The 20,721-nt window shown below is 30.8% G+C and overlaps 1 protein-coding gene and 1 pseudogene across 1 annotated transcript; one reads left to right on the top strand and one right to left on the bottom strand.

Moving 5' to 3' along the window:
• Positions 1–390: 390 nt before the first annotated feature.
• Positions 391–1,603, bottom strand: LOC129300896 (F-box/LRR-repeat protein At3g58980-like). The gene is made up of 2 exons (XM_054939498.1): positions 773–1,603; positions 391–639 (listed from the first exon to the last, which is right to left on the bottom strand). Exons 1-2 carry the CDS (start codon positions 1,601–1,603, stop codon positions 391–393), a joined length of 1,080 nt encoding a protein of 359 aa, XP_054795473.1.
• A 7,436-nt stretch (positions 1,604–9,039) lies between these two features.
• On the top strand, positions 9,040–18,276 carry LOC129300897 (LRR receptor-like serine/threonine-protein kinase IOS1; annotated as a pseudogene).
• The last annotated feature ends 2,445 nt before the right edge of the window (positions 18,277–20,721 follow it).

Here is a 20,721-nt window from a genome sequence, read left to right as displayed (position 1 = left end):
TAAGGCGGAAGAACAATAACTTTTTGGGCTCATATCATAATAACTACGTTAAATCATCATATGGGATCCTTAGAGATTCTCCTAATTCAACTACGTTAGTTCTAAATATATCAAATAAATCTCTATGGAGAAACGTAACAATGATAGATCATTAATATTGATCGCAATAATATAGCAACAATGAATATTGTAAATTAATTGGCAACATGACTAGATCACAGCAAGCCTAGAGAATGGGATTCAACATCTAGAATAGAAAGAAAAATGATTTAGCTGCGCGCGCTGAAGCTATGTGCAAGAATGCCTCTTAATAAAAGTTGCACCAATTAACGCAAAAGCAAAAGAATTGACATATATACCTCAATAAAATCCGATGCAAGTGTACTTCTATCATGGCTGCATCACGTTTCGTGAAAACTTTCCAAGCCTGTAAAGTTGAGAGCTATCAATACCACCAAGGGGATGACCAAAATGATGAAGCTCAACTTTCTGAGTCCTTCTCAGTAATGTAATCATAGGAAAAGAAAAGCCAGTGAAATGGACTTTGCTGAGTTTAGGAGCTTCAATCTCCACCACTATAGGCTCCTCAAACCTTTGACCTTCATACAAAAACAAAGTCTGAAGATGAGAACTTTGAATCTGTATGTTCTCATTGTGATCCATAAACAGTTGTATCGTCTCCACAAGAGGGAGGCTGGAGATAAATGTTTTGATCGATGTGTTAGGCACAGGTGTCCCATGTTAAGAATCTTAATGTCTTTATGTTCCATACCCCAAAAGCATATACTCTACGAATCCCATATAGAATCACTGTATCCAGATTCATAGCATGATTTAACAGCAATGTCTTAACGTTTACTTCAATGAAATCAAGCTTCGAGAAGAATTCCAGACTCAGAAATTTTAAGGGAGGATGCGTTTTAATAGTCAGCTTTTCAAGAAAGTCCCTGGCATGATCCACAATGTCCTGGATTTGATCATCACGAGCAATAACATCTTCCAGGGTTATCTCTCTAAGACAGTTAAATTCATGAAATCTGGATTTTTTATCATTATCATGATCAGCGAACGAAATGTTAGGCGGGAATTTGCAACCTATCAGCTGAAGTTTGACTAAAGATTTCAAAGTGAAAACTGATTGGGGTAAAGTGTAGAAAGACATTGTCCGAAGAATCAGAAACCCTAAGATTGATCTCCTTGATATAATTTTCATAACTAAAGACAGCCAATCATCAAGGTGAGATTCCAATTTCGATTCCAATTTCGAACCCTCTTCTTTATGCGGATTCATCGTCAAGGAGAAGCCCTCGATTATGGCGCTGCGAGATCTTAAGGTTGACAAAACGTTGTCAATTGAAGCGACGAAGTCGTCGAGAGTGACGACATCATCGTCATGATCGAAGTTGAGGTTGAGGACTGGAAGAGAAGTCCAGACATTTCGCCACGTCTTTGAAGAAGCTGACAGTGATACTGCATCTCCAACGGGTAAGAAAAAGACAATGTGCCGCAGAATTTCCACCGGCAATCGGAGTATCCCATTCCCACCGGAGCCGCCGTCGAGCTGGTGAGCTTTTCTGCGCGGTTTGATTTTGAGATTGGCCATGGTTGGGTCAGTCTTTTTTCCTACTTCTACTGTAAGAGCTGCTGATTAGAGTGAAGAAGTAAAGCCCTAGACAGGACACTGAAACCGAGAAGAATGAATTGACCCTTTTGAAAATTTCGTAGAATTGCTTAGACTTATCAAACACGAAACGATCAAAGGCGTGAAGGATCCTATCTATCTATATCCTTTTAAAATATCTGCTTAGTGTTGTGTCTGATTTTTCATCTTAAATTATAAGATATTTTTAAATAAAATTTTACATATCAATAAATCTCATTAAATACACTTAACAATTTTATCTTTTCAAAATAAAAATATAAACTTCAAAAAATACTTTATTAAAATTAATATATTTAATAAAACCTTAATCTAATTAAAATTTCTTATTTTTTAGGATAAAAAAATTCCTTTAAAACTACCCTATAATTTGAAAGGAAGTATATTACTTTGCCTTAATTTATTCAAGGTATTATTGATATCAAAGAGTATTCAATGTCTTCGGCTCATTTAATTCACCGATTAATTAGGTGGGATGTATTTTCGCCGGAACATGAATAAATATTCTTGTACAATTATATCCGTTTGGCTTATCTAATTAAGATGTTAAATGATAGTAATATGAATTGCAGTTATTGCTTTACTATTCATAAAAAATGACAGAAAGTTCCAAAAGAGAATTAATGACGGGTCTAGATAAAAAATTTTGAAAAATAAATTGTAAATATACAAATTCTAATTTAATTTAAAACTGGGAGTTTAATTTAAATTTAAATGTATTATTCATAATTTAAACTTTTGAATTTTCAACTATTTGAATCTACATTTGCAACTTATTTTTTTTATAAAATTTATTTTTTAGATTTAAATTTTTATTTTAAATAGTTGATTTTGTTGCTTTTTCTAATTTTTTATGGACTTAATGAATTTTCTTTTTAAAAATTTGCACAGATGAATTCGTATTTTTATTTTTAATACTTATTATTGTGATTATTATTTTTCATTTTCAGAGATTAAATTTTTTCCAGCCTTTTGTATGATATAGTCTTTTTGAAAAGGGAAAATGAAAGAGAGGTCTTAAAAGGACTAATTAATTTAAGTTATGTTTTAAGTGTCAAATTTCAAAAATTTGTAACTCAATTTCTCAATTTTGCAATTCCCTTGTGATAAATTTACAACTTATATCTTAAATTTTAACAAAAAAAATAAATTATTTTATTCTTCAACTATGTTAAGATTTGAAAAATAAGTTGCAAATTCTTCACAATGTAGTTGCAAAATTAAGAGATTGGGCTGCAAATTTTTAGAGTTTAACACTTGAGACCTAATTTAAATTAATTGATTCTTTTGAAACCTCTTTATCATTATTCCTTTTAAAAATTGATATCCGATCCCTTTGGAAACTTAAAATGCATGATAAATTTTTGTATGGATTTGATACATCACATCATCCATGTTTCATTAAATAAAGACATGATATTCAAATGTCATTAAATATAAATTAATTTTATCATTAATCATAGTAGAGGAGAAAAAATAAAAAAATTAAATAGACATTCTATTACAAAAATGAAGTCATTGAAAATAATGACATGCAAGATTTTATTTAATTGCATTGGTGCAATTTTATTGGATAAACATGGATGACATGATGAATCATGTCCATACAAGAATTTTGCATATATGCATGATATATAAAAGTATAAATTAATATGCAATAAATAAATATGTTAAAGGTATTTTGATTGAGGTAACTGAATTTGCTTATGATGAGGTTTCAAGTTTGAGTTTTGAAATATGTAGTCATATTAAATAAATATGACAAAAGTATCCTTGAGTTATTTGTGAGGCCACTATTGATAATAATAGTTCAATACAGTGAGTATTTAGATTAGCCTAACTCCTAGATTTTCCAGGACATCGAGCTGGAATAAAAAACATTAAAATTTTATAATCCGTGGAAGTGACGATTAGAAGTTTAAAACAAGATAATCATCTGGTTAAAAAAAAGATAATAATTAATTGGGAAATATTGATCAATGTCTCCTACTTTCATTCATTTAGATCCAATATAGCATGAACTAAATCCAATTGCTGCGTTATATTCTTTCTGTAAGTTTCCATTTTAAAAGGTCATAGCTCAAGTTTTATGCATATTTATGAAGCCCAAATTTTCGAGTTTATGATATTGATATTTGGAAGTTGTGCCTACGGAGTACTTTACTTTAAATTATGAATCCTTCTATTCTTATATAGTCCTATTTATTTAGCCTAGCTATTACCTCCTATTCTTAATATATACAAGGCAACTTTTGAAAGCTATTTTAGTTGTTAATATAAGATAAAATTAAAGCAATTAATATTTTTTATATTACCCCTGATTTATTTATTATCATTTGAATTTTTAGATAACAATTTAACATGGTTATTAATTGCAAAGAATGACAAAATTGAAAAGTTATATAATATATATATATATAAAGCAACTCTAAGAATATAATTATCATTTCTTATTTAATAAGAATAAAACTGGTTAAGTTCACCCTATATTAAGTACCATACGGAGTATATCTGATGTATATATCACTTCTTAAACCTACCACATTTGAACATGCTAAGAATAATCAAATAAATTAAAGTCGTGTCGTGCTGGATAATGGAGTACCTTAAGCGCACGCATGCACACACACACACACACAAAATCTTTATAGAAAAATATAATCATTGATCCCTATAGTTTCATCAAATTTTTCTGTACACACACACACAAACACAATCTTTATAAGAAAACATAATCTTTAATCTGTATAGTTTCATCAAATTTTGCTTTTAGTCCCTATAATTTTTTCAGTGTTTTTAGTCATTATAGGGATTAAGGAGTGTGAAAAAACTGAAACTATAGGGACCTAAAAATAAATATCATCCAATCTTTTTAAAATTATAGGGATTGAAAATACTCAAAAAATTATGGAAACTAAAAGCAAAACACGATAAAACTATAAGGACTGATAAGTGTGTTTTTCCTTATATATATTATGTCACTAATAAATATTTTGGACTAAGAACTGCCTCTGCAGTGAAGTGTAGGTGTTCTTGTTCGTAGGAAATGTGTGTGGTTTTGTCGCGAATTTGAAATAACCCTAACTAACGTCAATCTCCTCCACATGATTTTCCAGAATTAAAGACAATTAAATCGCATGGAAATCAAAATGAAAGTCAATTAATGGAGTACCCTTGTTATTAAAAAAATAATAAAAGAATTTCAAAAAGATTTTGTTGAAATTAAATCAACCAAATAAAACCGAAATCGAATCCTTATGGACAACGTCCTGTGACATGACTCAGGTTTCAAAGACGCAGCTCTTGACATTTGCCTGTGGAAATCTTCAGACATATACACAGCTTCCTTCCACTCCACCATCCCTTCTCTGCCCCTCCACTTCACTCTGTACGTTCCTGTTTTAATTTTTATTTATAAAAATAAAAATCTGAACTAAAAATTATAATAAATCTATTCACTAATTTGGATAGTTCAAATCTAATATAAATGGTGTAAATTTAACATTAAAATGTTAAAAAATTTTAAAATTTTATAGATTGATTATTCAGACAACGCACATTTCATATTGAATATTTTTTTATAATCTTTACAAATTTTTATTTTGGTAATAAAATATTAAAATAAAAGATAATCTCTTCACATGCTCTTTCCAAAAAAAAAATAGTTTTTTTAAAATTACAAGTTAAAAATTTTAAATCTGAACCATACATCTAAATAATCAATTTATAAAAAATATAAAAAATTAATATTAAATTTAAATCATCTATATTAAATTCTAGACTACCAAATTTATTAAAATTTTTATAAATTTATTTTAATAAATAAAAAATTAAAATATTAAATATGAACACTCCAGATACAACAGAGAGGCAGAGAATGGATGGTGGAGCGGAGGGAAGCTGAGTGTGTTTGCCTCTTCTTCTCATTCTTCTTCTGCAGTGTATATCGGAGAAATAAAAATAAGAGGGCCAGAGAGAAGCCTGATTATTTATAGAGGGAGGCATGTCTTCTTGCTTTTATCGAAGCCGCCGCTGAAAGCAAACCCTAGGACCAGACTCTGAAGTGAAATCCACGAGATGGAAGAGAACCTTTTATGCTCATCTCCATCTATTTTTTTTTTCTTTTTTCTTTTTTGCCAGAATTATCTTATCTGTAATTCACATTTTCACATATTTTCATCTTTTTCCTTTTTGGGCGGGAATCTAGAAACTCACACCTCCTCTACAAATATTTCTTACTTTTGCCAGAAATATCTTACCTTTTATTTACCTTCAGCCGGAAATATCTCATCTGTAATTTACATTTTCAATTTTTCAATTTTTTCCCTTTTTAGGCTGGAAAGTGGAAACTCACTCACACCTGGGTCCTCCAGAAATATCTTATCTGTAATATTTCACCCTTTTTTTTATGGTCTCACATTTTTTTTTCTTTTTATATATATGGATAAGGACTGGCTTACACACCACCAGATATATCTTTTTTGTAATTCACCTTTTGTTTTTCCTCTGGTTGCACATATTAAAATTATAAAAGCAGCTAGTGGGGTCTTTCTGTTACAAAATAAAATAAACAAGTTATATTTATGTTTCAGGAATAATACGATTATATTATGTTAGAATTTTTACCAGAAATATTTATCTCTGCCAGTCGCCTGTTCTTTTATTTTCTTTTTTCTGGTTTTCACGTATTTAAAAAAAATTATTATTTACCTCACGTACAGTATCAATGTCAACTATTGGGAACACTGTTCCCAGATGCTTTTATTGCAGGTGTTAGTAGTGTTTTTCGTATAATATACACTTTTTTTAAGTGATTCTTCATTCATGCCAACAGTCTAATTTCTCTATTTTTGTTTATATATATATAATATATATATATATTCTGATGCGGGGGTAGCGTGCAATTTCTTACGTGGAAATTGTCTCATTCTTGTTCATTAGGTGATAGACTTTGGGATTGACTATGTGGTATGCGTGGGGTGGGTGAGAGGAAACAAGTTTTATAATTTTCGCGCTTGACATTATCAAGAATACTCTTAAAATATTTAGGAGCTAATTATTCTGAATAATTCAATATGAAAGAAAAATGGTTAAATAAATTATTTTAAAATCATTTAAGATTGAGATCCCAATAAATCATTTTTAAAATGTGTTTGTAAAAATTATAGTATTTAAATAATAGGGAGCATGTAAGTTATACAAGATAACAAATCAAATTAAAGTCAAAAAAGTCAAAACAACATTTCTATCACAATACACTGTGACATAATGCATATACACCGCAGCATATGACACATTATCAAGCATACTTCAACATTTTGGCATTATGCCTCAGCATCCACATTTTACATTGCAGTGTAAAATGTAAAACCCATTACAACAAAATCATGGCAGCATATAGTGTTTAAATGCTGGCAACATGCTGTCATCACAAACTTTCTGACTGAACTTTTGATGCACCCTAAATCTCTATCCAATATCCGATTGAGGTAATTTAAATATTTACAGAAAACTTATTCTATGAATTAGGTAATGGCATGTTTTCATTCTCAAATTATATCATAGCATGAGGTTGGACACCCAAACACAAACCAACCACATTTAAACACTTTTTTACAAATAGGGTGTCTAAAACCCATTTTAAGTCAAAAACTCACACAACTAATTGGACCATATTGAAATGACCTAGAACAATTGGTGCAACACACCATAACACATAAATACAGTCTAAATCTCATTTTCACTCCTCAGCTTCGGTTTCATTAAAAAGTAAGAGGTATTCATCATTCAAATCATCAAAATACTCATTTACAAACCATCAATTTATCATAAACATACTTATACATGTATTTTTGGTCCTAATTAGGCATTAAGAGCACATACATTTTGACCTAGCTAGGGCACAAAATACAACTAACCAATCACAAAAGCATGTAATGATGCAAGTAATTTACATAATAGTCCTCGTTGGTAATATTGTAATAATTACACATAATCCAAAAGGAATATAAGGCATTACAATAGAAAATCAATTCATAAGGCTTAGAAGGCTTTCCATTGTCTTGTCTAGAGTTAGTGCTTGTAAAATATAAAATGAGGGGTAAATACAACTAGGGGAGTTCACGAGATAAGACGGGACCAGGACACCTCCATCCCGTGTCCCGTCCCGAAAAAAAGATGTAGACTGAATTTTGATCCCGTGTCTCGCCCTGTCTCGAAAGTCGTCCATCCCGTTAAGAGTCGAGACAGGATCGGGACAAGATCAAACTATCTCGTCGTCTTGATAATCGAATATATTAGAGAAAGACCTGGATAATAACATTTATGAAAATTTTAAATCATATAATTTATTAAGTTTAAAATTAAACAACACAAGTACATAAATCACAATAATTTAAAGTCAATTATTGAATTACATTAATCATAACTACATATTATAATAGCAAATACAAGTGATCTTTAAGCTATATGAGTAGCAACAACAGACAAGTCAAATACAATATCAAATCATTGTTCTTCTATCATATGTCGATAATTTTTTTTTCTTCAAATGAAAAAAGGTAGGCCATATAGGCATATTGGTAAGGGAGGACCAAACAAAGATGGCATAAAAATAATTTTTTTTGCCGATCAATCAACTTGTTGTAGATTGAGGAAGGATCAGTAGACGATAAAAAAAATAATAATAGTAAACATCAAGTGTATGAGCTGCTTCGGAACGTCAACTTGTATACTTGATATCGCTTTCAATTTTCAAGTTTAACATCTCCTAGTATGTGTTCAAATATTTAATTACAGCAGTTAGTAGAGGAAATATTATATAAGAGCGTGGTAGCATGTCTGCAATTTACACTGGTTAAAACATTGAGGTAGATAACACAATTAATCTATGTCGATTATTAGCGAGCTATTTACGTCCGTTTTCTTAATTATCGATCAAGGTATTGGGATTTTTCATTCCATTCTTTCATCAACCATGCAATTTTATGGGGATGGAATCAAATTGGCTGATGACTTTTCTTGAAAGAATCAATGAAATAATACAATTCTCACCAAACAAACTTCTATTGAATTGCCGGGTGTAAATTTCATGTTATGTATTTGTATTGAATAGAAACATAACTCATTTTTTCAAGGGTATATACACAAGCATAGATTAAAATAAATGTTCAAGTACGTAAGTTTTGTTATTTTAAAGTGCTTATTATATGTGTGCGTGTACCTGTGATTTTTTTTTTTTGAGCAAATTCATTTAAGATTTTTGAAAAGAAGTAAGCCCTATGCCACCTAGGGTGATGATGACATTATTATATATTGACCATTTCACAAATGTACATATAATTAACTTAGTTTTATTGTATAAGTAACAACAAATGTCGCTCGCGTTATTGCATTCCTAATTAAGCAAAAGAGAATATGCAGAAAGTTATGGGAATGACAAAGAGCTTCTTCTCTTTTCTTGCAGGTTGTCTGGTTTTTGCAGTTCTGGTTCAATCTCAGGATCAGTCAGGTAATTTGCCACCAAAAAAAAAACTTATGAACTTGATTACATTACCATATATTTAATAACAAGAATAATTAATTAACCTCTGCCTCTATGTTTCAGGATTCATAAGCATAGATTGTGGGGCACCTGCCAAGTCCACCTACGATGAGAAGACAACAGGCATAAATTACATATCAGATGACAAGTTCATAAATTCTGGAGTGAGCAACTCCATAACCAGCGAGCTCAAAAGCATGCATCAACAGCAACTTTGGAACTTGAGAAGCTTTCCTCAAGGAACAAGAAACTGTTACACCATAAACATCACAAGCGGCTCTAAATGTCTAATCAGGCCTAATTTTCTGTATGGGAATTATGATGGCCTGAATGAGTTGCCAAGTTTTGATCTGCATCTTGGGCCTAGCTTGTGGGAAACAGTCAAAATAACCAATGCATCTCTGTTAGTAAGCCCTGAGATCATACATGTTCCATCACTAGATTACATGCAAATCTGTCTGGTTGACACAGGCTCTGGAACCCCATTTATATCTGCTATAGAATTGAGGACTTTGATGAATGATACTTATGTTACTCAGTTTGATGGACCCTTGTCACTTCAATTGAGATTGAATTTAGGCTCAACCAGCAACCAAGTTTACAGGTAAATATCCTTACTTTAATTTTATAGGGACAATGAAACCTTTAATTTCTTAAGTTTATCTTAATTATCAATTTAATCTTTGTCAATTGGAAATTCTTTAAAGTTTCATAATCATACAAAAATAATTCTTATCGTGTTATTTCTCCTTACCATAAGGATTAATTGTACGTGATCATGAAACATTAAAAACTTGATTAATAAAGTCTGAACTTCGAACATCAAATCAATAACTAAAGGCAAATTTGAGAAACAAAAAAATTTCATTATCCCATTTTTATACATCTAAAAGAGTTTTTCAGTTGTACTCTTGAGAATCGGTGTTTTTGAATATGTTAACATTACTTTGGGTGCATTTGTATATCCGTTATATGAAATTAATTATAGAAAAATTGACTAACATAATTAATTTTGAATATAATTAATTCGGTTAGATGGTATAATTGACTTATAAAATTGATTGTAAGTATAATTGAAAAGCGTAATTGAAATCAGGTTATAAAACCATGGTCTTGTGAAAAAAAATATTAAACACTCCTCTTACATATCAAAATCAATTATAAACTCTAAACTGTGATTTTCTTAAAAATTTCCAGACACCACTATTACATGTTAAAATCAATTATACCCAAAACCATAGTTTTCTTAGAAAAATACAAACACCCTTATATACGTGCCAAAATAAATTATACTTTCATAAAAAAATTATCCAAAATCCATATAAACTTTATTTTATAAATTATAGTTTTGAGTTCATAATTAATTTTGGTATCTATATGGGTGTTTTAATATTTTTAAGAAAGCCATGATTTTGGGGTTATAATTAATTTTATCATATATTAAGAGTGTTTGGATATTTTTAAGAAAACAATAGTTTTGATTTTATAATTAATTTTGATATGTAATAGAGTTGTTTGAATATATTTTTACAAAACCATAATTTTAATCTCTGAAGTATCCAAACATGTTATACTACTTTAATTTATTGATAAAACACAATGATGTTGTACAATCTATATAACCAATCCTAATCAGTAGAATAAGGCTTTTTGTTATTGCTATTGTTTACATTAGTTTTTCTAAACACAAAAAAAGGCTAAAGGTATTTTTTAAAGTAAAAATAAGCAATTATTAGTATGCTCTAAATCAACTTTTTAACTAGCAGATTAAACTAGTGGTTCTTTACTCCATCTTTACATATTAAAAAAATATCTGATAAGAGAATTACTTTGCCACAGGTATCGTGATGATGTTTACGATCGCTTCTGGTATTATAATGTCTACAACCCGGACTGGACGCAAATAAGTGCTTCAATTACTGCAGATTCCTTAGTTCAAACTCATTACGAACCACCAGCCACTGTTATGAGTACCGCAGCCACGCCACTAAATGAAAGTGCTCCAATGTTAGTGTTGTGGGAGCCAGAAGATGCGACAGACCAATTCTATGTTTACATGCATTTTACAGAGCTGCAAGTCTTAGAAAAGAATCAGACAAGATCATTCAACATTTCCCTAAATGATGGTCTCTTTTTTGCTGATGTTGTACCTAAGTACAATTACACAAACACTATATTCAGCAGGTATCCTACCAAGGGAAAAATAATTCGGATTTTGCTTCAGCAGACTGAGATTTCAACCCTCCCTCCCATTCTCAATGCCATTGAAATTTATTCAGTTAAAGAATTTTCACAACCAGAAACAGAAGAAGGAGATGGTATGTTCTGCAAATATAAACTCTAGAATGAACTCTCTGGTAGAATCAAGAATAGATGTGTTAGAGATATATAGGGCATGTTTGGTTTCTATTTTTAAAAATAGTTTTTAAAAAAAATTAAAAAATCATTTAAATAAGCATTTTGATTTTAATTGCTTTCAAAAAAGTTTTATTTTTTTAAAAAATAGAAACATCTTAAAACTGTTTTTATTTTTTATTTTCAAAACATATTACATTTAAATATTAAAAATACGGTCACATTGAGCGATCACTATCATAAATAAGTATCATTAATTATCAACGATCATCACTATCCACCAATTTTTTTAATTCTAAAATTTTTTGTAAATTAATAAAATTAAACAAATTTTCTTTTTGTTTTATTTTGAAATAAAATTTAAAATTGTATTGCAAAACAATTTAAAAAAATGGAAACACAAACAAACAGGCCCATATTTTCTGTTTCTTTTTTTTTGGGGATAGTATCCATTTTTTCTGTTTCTTCTTCTTCATGTGCTTGAATTAGACTACTTTTCTTTTATAGATTGACTTTCACCTAAGAATTCTTTAGTTTTTCAAATAATCTGGTAGAGAAGAGACATGATATAGACTAACTTGTAATTTTGAGAAACAGTTGATGCAATCACAACAATCAAGTCTTCTTATGGGGTGACAAGAAATTGGCAAGGAGATCCATGTGGTCCTGTGGCCTACATTTGGGAAGGTCTAAATTGTACTCATGATGGCTAGAATTCCCCTAGAATCACAACCCTGTAAGCTTGTTTTCCCAAAATCAATGTTGTTACTTCATGAAACTTGAATCAGAAACTTCCAATAATATTGGAAAAGCCAAACAGGAATTCGTCTTCAAGTAGATTGCCAGGACAGATAATTCCTTCCATCTCAAATCTCACCATGTTGGAGATGTTGTGAGTATTTTTTTATACTAGCTTGGTCTACTCTTCTTTTTGATTTTTTTTCCCATAATTTCTTTGGTTCCCTTCATATTCGGTTTGAATAATGAGGAAAATGAAGGCTGAGATTATTAGCAAGGAAAATGTTCAAAAATAGTAATTTTTTTTATTATTTTGAGAATTTTTCTTCCTAGAATTATAACTCCCCCCCTATTTTCTTCTTTGACAATAAAGAAAATCTCATTTTTAAGGGGGAGAATATTTCTATTTCAGGGATTTATCAAACAATAGCTTAAATGGACCGGTGCCTAGCTTTTTGTCTCAACTACAAAACCTGAAGATCTTGTAAGTTGCTTGTCATTAATAATCAGATCTCATGGGTTATAAAATGGAAAGGATGTTATATATATAGTTCGATTTTTTTTTCCCCCAGAAATCTTGAGAACAACAACTTCACAGGTGTTGTTCCCTCTGATCTGGTTGAAAAATCAAAGAAAGGTTCTTTGTCACTAAGGTATGGTTCTTGTTAAAATCTTAATATCCTAGAAGTTGTTTTAAATGAATTTAGCACATAAATATTCATATTTCTTAATCTCCATACATAAAAAAATCACTACTAAAAAATTGACGACAAAATCAGTCAATAGTTTTGAATTTAATGATGAATTTTTTTCATAACTATCGCATCACTCATTTAGCGCTGGAATTTCCCATCACTATTTTATTCTAGTATTATATTGAAAGTCATTTTGTGCATCTCAACATATACCTTGTATTCATGCCACCACCTGTAGCTCCTATGCCATAATCCATATTATCATCTTTTGTCAATTAAGCTACTCATCTCTCGGTGCACTACTTTTTTTCACTAGAGTTATAATAAAACCGCAGCCTCTACGGGCATATTATTCAAAATTTATTATATATATATATATTATTAAATTACGCATTAACATAAATATCAATTAATTATATATCATTTTATACAATCAATTCTTCAAGTAATTATTTCCTAATTTAAAATTATATTAAAATTTTCAATATTCTTATTTTAGTAATTGTTATGAATTTTTTATGCGCATCTTTATATGTATAACGTGAATTTTTTTTACATTTTTACACAAGTATTTTGATCATTTTAATTATTTTTTGCCGCTACTGTATAAAATTTAGTGACATATAAACATATAATTCTTGACAAAATGATGATGGCTTACGACATTTATCGGACACTAATTTTTGTGTTTATCCACGGATCTCGGTTCCTCACTAAACCTTCCACACTTGGCTTTTATTCGTGATGTATTTTAATCAACTTAATATGAAATATGCCATTAATTTTAGTGTTTCAAGTAATGAATTAACTTTGTCATCTTGTTCTCAGGATATCATATTCTCCTCGATAGATCATTAGATCTCCACCCCCCATTTCATGCAAAGCTGAATCAACTAATTAGTTATTTGTTGATGTCTTCTAAATAGAGCTATAGAATACTTGTAAGATTTATTGACAGATATGAACATAATAACTTCTTTGACTTTCCATGCTAGTGTTGGACAAAATCCATATCTATGTGAATCTCCTCCATGCAATAAGAAGAAAAAGAACAATACCATTATTCCCATAGTGGCATCAGTTGGTGGAGTCCTGATCCTTCTGATAGCCTCAACAGCAATATTTTTTACCCTTAAAAGGAGAAAATCAAGAGGTGAGGCTGTCTTTAATTATCAGTCATATGTGCATATGCACACAGCACACAATTTTTGTTGTTCATGTGAAAGAACCAGCCATTAAAAGCTTTTTTCTTTCTTTTTTTTTTTTTGTGAGTCAAATTTTAAACAAGCCCAATTGAGACCTCACAGCTAGCTGAAAAAGTTGCAGAACAAAAAGACACATCTGTGCAAGTCATAAATAGAGAATATTCATACTCTGATGTCCTCAAAATGACCAATAACTTCAGCACAATTCTTGGAAAAGGTGGGTTCGGAGCAGTTTATTTAGGTTACATCGATGAAACTCCTGTTGCTGTTAAAATGCTCTCTACATCATCAGTTCAAGGTTATAAACAATTCCAAGCAGAGGTTAAAAAAAAAAATCAACGGTGTACCAAAATCACCTGATTTTTTAATCGTTAGGTATATATGTATTTATGTTTTAATTAAGCATGGTTGTGAAATTGCTTGCCAGGTTAAACTTTTAATGAGAGTTCATCACAGAAATCTGACTTCCCTTATTGGGTATTGCAATGAAGAAACCAGTAAGGGGCTTATATATGAGTACATGGCTAACGGTAGCCTACAAGAGTACCTCTCAGGTTTGTTGGTGGAAATCAATTTCAATATAGTAGTCTGAATATGGATTATTTTTTTTGACCAATAGTCTGAATATGGATAACAGTAAGTATAGAAAGTTATGGAGTTCGATTCTGCAGGAAAAGGTAGCAAATCAAAGTTTCTCACTTGGGAAGACAGACTTTATATAGCACTGGATGCAGCACTAGGTCAGAAAATGAACCAAGTTAATTAATTATTGTGTATTCAGTTTCACCTCTAAAATCTTTCTAAGTGAATGGTATTTGCTATAAAATTTGGCCCAGGGTTGGAGTATCTACATAATGGATGCAATCCACCTATAATCCACAGAGACATTAAATCTTCAAACATATTGTTGAATGAAAAATTCAAAGCAAAAATAGCTGATTTTGGTCTATCTAAAACTATCCCAACTGATGATGGAACTCATGTGTCAACTGTTGTTGCTGGTACTCCTGGTTATCTAGACCTTGAGTAAGTCCTTCAATAATTATCTTGCTTCAATAATTATCAATAATTATCTTCAATAATTATCTTTTTTTGGTTAGGAACATAGATAGAAGACTTTGTAAAATTGCAAGGTGATCCCCGGAGATACTGTAACGACACAACATAGGGTCCTAGTCCTTGATGTGTGTATTATGAGTAAAATCCAAAAACGTCGACAAGTAGTAGCACCAAGGATTAGGTGGTGGCAATTAAAAGGTGAGAAGCAAGATATTTTCAAGTGAAATCTTTTAGATAAAGGAATTTGAAAATCTCAGGGAAGTGCTAACATCATGTGGGAGAATATGGCTAAAAAGATACGGGAGGTTGCAAAAGTAGTTTTGGGAGAATCAAAAGGTTCTAGTCCGAGAGATAAGGAGTCTTGGTGGTGGAATAATAGTGTGCAGGACAAAATCAAGTATAAGAAAAACTGTTTTAAAGCCATACATTTGTGTAACAATGAGGAAAATTGCAAGAGGTACCGTATGGCTAAGAAGGAAACTAAGAGAGCTGTGAGTAAAGCTCGTTCTAAAGCTTTTGAAGAATTTTATAAGAGCCTTGAGACGAAGGAAGGAGAGCGAAATATTTATAAGATTGCTAAGAGTAGGGAAAGAAACTCAAGAGATTTAGAACAGGTAAGGTGTATTAAGGATGAAGAGGGAAGAACTTTAGTTACAGATGATGAAATTAAAAATAGATGAGAGACTTACTTTTCTAAACTTTTCAATGATGAGAGGGTTCATCTAGTAACTTGGAGGATTTAGTAACTGGTGAAGGAGAATAAAATTTGTCATTCTATCGAATAATATGTGATAAGGAGGTAAAGGAAGCTCTTAAGAAAATGGCAAATGGTAGAGCCAACGGACCTGACTGTATATCTATCGAAGCGTGGAAATGTTTAGGTGAAGAAGGGGTGAGATGGTTAACTAAGTTATTTAATGTGATTTTTCGGTCCAAGAAAATGCCTGATGAGTGGAGGAGAAGTACATTAATTCCTATTTATAAAAATAAAGGAGATATTCAGAATTGTACTAACTATAGAGGGATTAAGCTCATGAGCCACACAATGAAATTGTGAGAGAAAGTAATTGAGCACAAGTTGAGATTGGAGACAAGTATTTCCGAGAATCAGTTTGGTTTTATGCCAGGTAGATCAACTACAGAGGCGATTTATCTACTAAGGGGATTAATGGAAAAGTATCGTTGTAAAGATAAAGATCTACACATGGTTTTTATTGATTTAGAAAAAAACTTATGACCGTATACCAAGAGAAGTGCTTTAGAAAGCGTTAGAAAAAAATGGAGTACGGATTGCTTATATTAAAGCCATACAAGATATGTATGAGGGGGTAAAAACTAGTATAAGAACACCTAGTGGTCAAACAAAAAATTTTCCTATAAAGATTGGACTACATCAGGGATCATCTTTGAGTCCTTATTTGTTCAACTTGATCTTAAATGTTTTGACAGAACATATTCAAGGAAAAATTTCGAAATGTATGCTCTTCGCGGATGATATAGTTCTTATAGCAGATACAAGAGAAAAGGTTAATTTCAAACTTGAGTTATGGAGAAGGACATTGGAGTTGAAAGGTTTTTGTCTGAGTAGAAGTAAGACAGAATATTTATATTGTAAATTTGATAAAGGACTATTCGACAATAATTTGGAAGTGAAATTGGGAGATCAAATTATACCTCAAGTGAAAAAGTTTAGATATTTAGGAGCCATTATTCAAAATGATGGTGAAATCAGTAGAGATATTTCACATAGAATTCAAGCTGGGTGGTTTAATTGGAGAAAAGCTAAAAGAGTTATTTGCGACCGTAAGGTGCCTAATAAACTTAAAGGAAAGTTTTATCGCACTGCTATCAGACCAGCAATGTTATATAGTAGTAAATGCTAGGCTTTAACGGGACAGTAAGAGCATAAAGTTGAAGTAACAGAGATGAGAATGTTATGATGGATGTGCGGACATACACGTAAAGATAAAATTCGAAATGAGCACGTACGCGAAAAAGTGAGGGTGGCACCTATTGAGGAAAAAATGGTAGAAAATTGATTGAGATGGTTTGGGCATGTACAAAGAAGACAAAGGGAGGCACCAGTGAGAAGAGTAGAACATAAAACTTTGAGTCCGGTTAAGAGAGATAGAGGAAGGCCTAAGAGAACATTTTTGGAAGTTATTGAACGCAATCTGTTAATTAATAATATTCCTAAAAGCTTGATAAATGATAGAGCACAATAGCGTCTTGCAATCCATATAGCCGACCCCACCTAGTGGGATAAAGGCTTGTTGTTGTTGTTGTAATCTTTTTTGTTCTTGTGTTAAGAAAAAAAAAATGATAAGTGCATGTTTTCTTTAATCCAACATTATTCTTATGTTACAAATGTACTCTAAGTTATTTTGTATTCTGTTTCATAGGTACTACATAACAAACAGATTGATAGAGAAAAGTGATGTTTATAGCTTTGGAGTAGTTCTGTTGGAGATAATCACAAGTCTACCAGTCATATCAAGAAACCATGAGAGAACTCATATAAGTCATTGGGTTAGCTCCATGGTTGCTAAAGGGGACATAAAGGCCATTGTTGTCTCAAAGTTAAGTGGTGACTTAGATAGTAACTCTGTGTGGAGAGTTGTGGAAATGGCAACGAATTATGTGTCTCCAAACCCCAACAACAGGCCAACCATGAGTGAGTTAGTGAATGAGCTAAAGGAGTGTTTGGCAACAGAAGTACCAAGAACCAAACCCAATAGTGGTGCTCATACAGGAGATTCAGTTGAATTAGTGTCCCTGAATTTGACAACTGAATTCTCTCCCTTGGCTAGGTAGATAGTAGCTTGCCTCATATCAGAAGAATGAAGTTAATGTGAAACTCTGCAAGAAGGATATATACGTCAGTAAGGACAAAATTGAATTTGTTTTAGACCTTATTTTCTAAATAATCATAGATCAAGCCAATCAGAAGTGGCTGCTGTTGTAATTTATAGAATGGGTTATGATTTTATCTTTCTACTAGTGAATGTTGGATTTTCGTAATCTTGCATAAATCTTCTTTTGTTTTACGAAAACCTAAATTTCTTACTGACATTGGTTAATTATGAGTTCTCTGCGCCACTAGGTAATCATTGCTTTATTTATTAATTATGTATGCTATAGATCAATCTAATCACATTATTATATTCCTTCAGTGAATATTTAGTTTCTGTTGTTAATGAATCTGTAAGATGGAGATGAAAATATCAATGTACATTTTCTTTCTTATATATCTTGAAACTATCTGGATATGGGAATGCATGCAATGCTTCTGTCCATGAATTATACCAAATGGGCAACCTGGTTTGATGATTTAAAGATGTTGCAGCAAAAAGAGAGAAATTAATGTTGAAACTGGAAATAAAGGTTTATACTAATAATCAAAGAGATCTGTCACATGAAATAAATTTTCCTTTCTTTTAATCATGTTTGGTGCTGTTTGGTTGATTATGTTGGGAAATAGGCAAATCCAAGCCATTAGATTTTGGTGCTGTTTGAATGACAACTTTTAGCAATGTCACAACCAAAAGTCTTAAACTTTTAGCGGCGACTTTTTAGAGTTGACAACCAACAATGACACAAAGTTGTTGTAGATTAGTTTCAACGGCGACTTTTTATTATTGCCACTGAATATAACACTTTCAACAATGACTCTATATTGTCGCATGAACATATATTTTTATTTATTTTTTAAATATTATATTAATATAATAAATGTATATTATCAAATAAATTTTGAGATAAATACTATATAAAATAGCTTAAAATACAATGTTGTGTTTAGAAGAGAGAAACATGATGTGGCGAGAGGGGGAGGGAGGGAGATTGGTAAAGGAAGAATGATGCGTATATGATAGAGAAAATACGAGTTTTTGCGAGAGGAGTAATGTTTTTTTGTGAATGAGATTATGTGATTTTTATAGAGGGGAAAGAAAGAGGGAGGACACACGCTACAACGAAGTGCGTGCATATTTTCAAAGAAAGTGAGGTAGGGAGATAATATGCACATAGGAGTATGTGTGTGGGTAGGACCAGGCTTCTTTTCATTTCTCCTTTCTTCACTTTCCATCTCAATCCTTCGATATATTTTGAAATGATTGAGATTTAATATTTTATAAAATTATTATCAAAATGTGAAATTTATGAAAAATAAATAAGTAAATTAAAAATATAACTAATTTCATCTAAACTACAATCTAAGAATTATGATTATGATTAAAAAAATTTTTATGAAATATTAAATTACAACCATTCCAAGTTGAGATGGAAAGAGGAAATTGGAAAAAGAGAGAAGCTAAGTCTGTATGGGTGAGGGATGGAGGGTTTGTCAACATGACATAGAGAGAATATGTAAGTGCATAAGAGAGATGCGATGTGTTCCAAACTCATTACTGTAGCAAGAATTTAAATTCAATTTTAATGGTTATAATTTAAAATTTTCAACTTGTAATTTTTCATACAAGTAAGATTATTTTTATTTTAATTATATATTTATTAAATGAATAAAATTATGTTAAATTTAAATTATTTGATTTTGATATGATGAGCAAAATTGATTTCTTGAGTGTGGGAAAGGGAGAGAGAAGCGAGAGAGAGAGAGATAACTAAATTTGTGTGATTATAGTTATATTAATCGATAATTTGATATCTTATGATAGATTTGCACGTATATGTGGGAAGAGGTAGAGAGATTAATTAATCAAGTATTTATGTGTATGATTATAATTATCATAATAGATATTAATACTATAATTATAAATAGGGTTAATAAACATCCTTAACCCTAAATTATTAATCAAATAGCGTTCTAAACATTGAACTCTTAAAATGATCAAAAACTTCATTCAACTTGTAAATCCAAATCAAATTACCCCCACTGTTAATTATGTGTGGATTAAATTAGCTAATTTTTATATTAATATCTTTGATATATTATTTGAATAACTTATCAAAGTTAGAAATGCATAGGTAGGTCCTCATTTTGATTTTTAAAACAATAAAAATAATTTTTTCCATCATTTAAGCTCAATAATCACAAAAAAAAAAATAATAACAACATGCGCAAGCATATAATTTTTAAAAGAGGTTGGTATATGTCTTTGTTTCAAATACAAATTGTAAGTTCTTAGTTTTTAAAAGAACTTGACAAAGTGTTTTATGTGCTTTGTACAGAATAAGGAGCCTAGAGAAGTTCATATGTTTGTGTATTTCTTCAAGAGATTGGTATATCTGTATTTTTTTCAATCATTTATTCCATTATTGGTGTCTGTTTAGTCACTATATTTTTGAGAATTGCACTTAAATGCTAACGTTTCAGTATAAGCACTTCATATATGTAAAATACTTGACAATTAGTATGAAATAACCATCAAGTATTTTGGCAATATATAACACTGAATTTGCTAGAAATATTTGATGGTTTTTTTTTATTATAACCGTCAAGTATTT

The sequence above is a fragment of the Prosopis cineraria genome, unplaced genomic scaffold, assembly GCF_029017545.1.
Source record: "Prosopis cineraria cultivar Desert tree isolate PC_DT_omini unplaced genomic scaffold, ASM2901754v1 PC1801, whole genome shotgun sequence".
Classification (NCBI taxonomy): Eukaryota; Viridiplantae; Streptophyta; class Magnoliopsida; order Fabales; family Fabaceae; genus Prosopis; species Prosopis cineraria.
Note: the sequence above shows the minus strand (reverse complement) of the source record. Positions and strands in the feature narration are given on the sequence as shown.

What these genes read in the sequence shown, in the direction of transcription:
- LOC129300896 (XM_054939498.1), bottom strand. Translation starts at nt 1,603, where the DNA reads ATGGCCAATCTCAAAATCAAACCGCGCAGAAAAGCTCACCAGCTCGAC. An exon ending in GTAGAGTATATGCTTTTGGG is followed by an intron (nt 640 to 772) that starts GTATGGAACATA and finishes GAGAACATACAG; the next exon opens with ATTCAAAGTTCTCATCTTCA.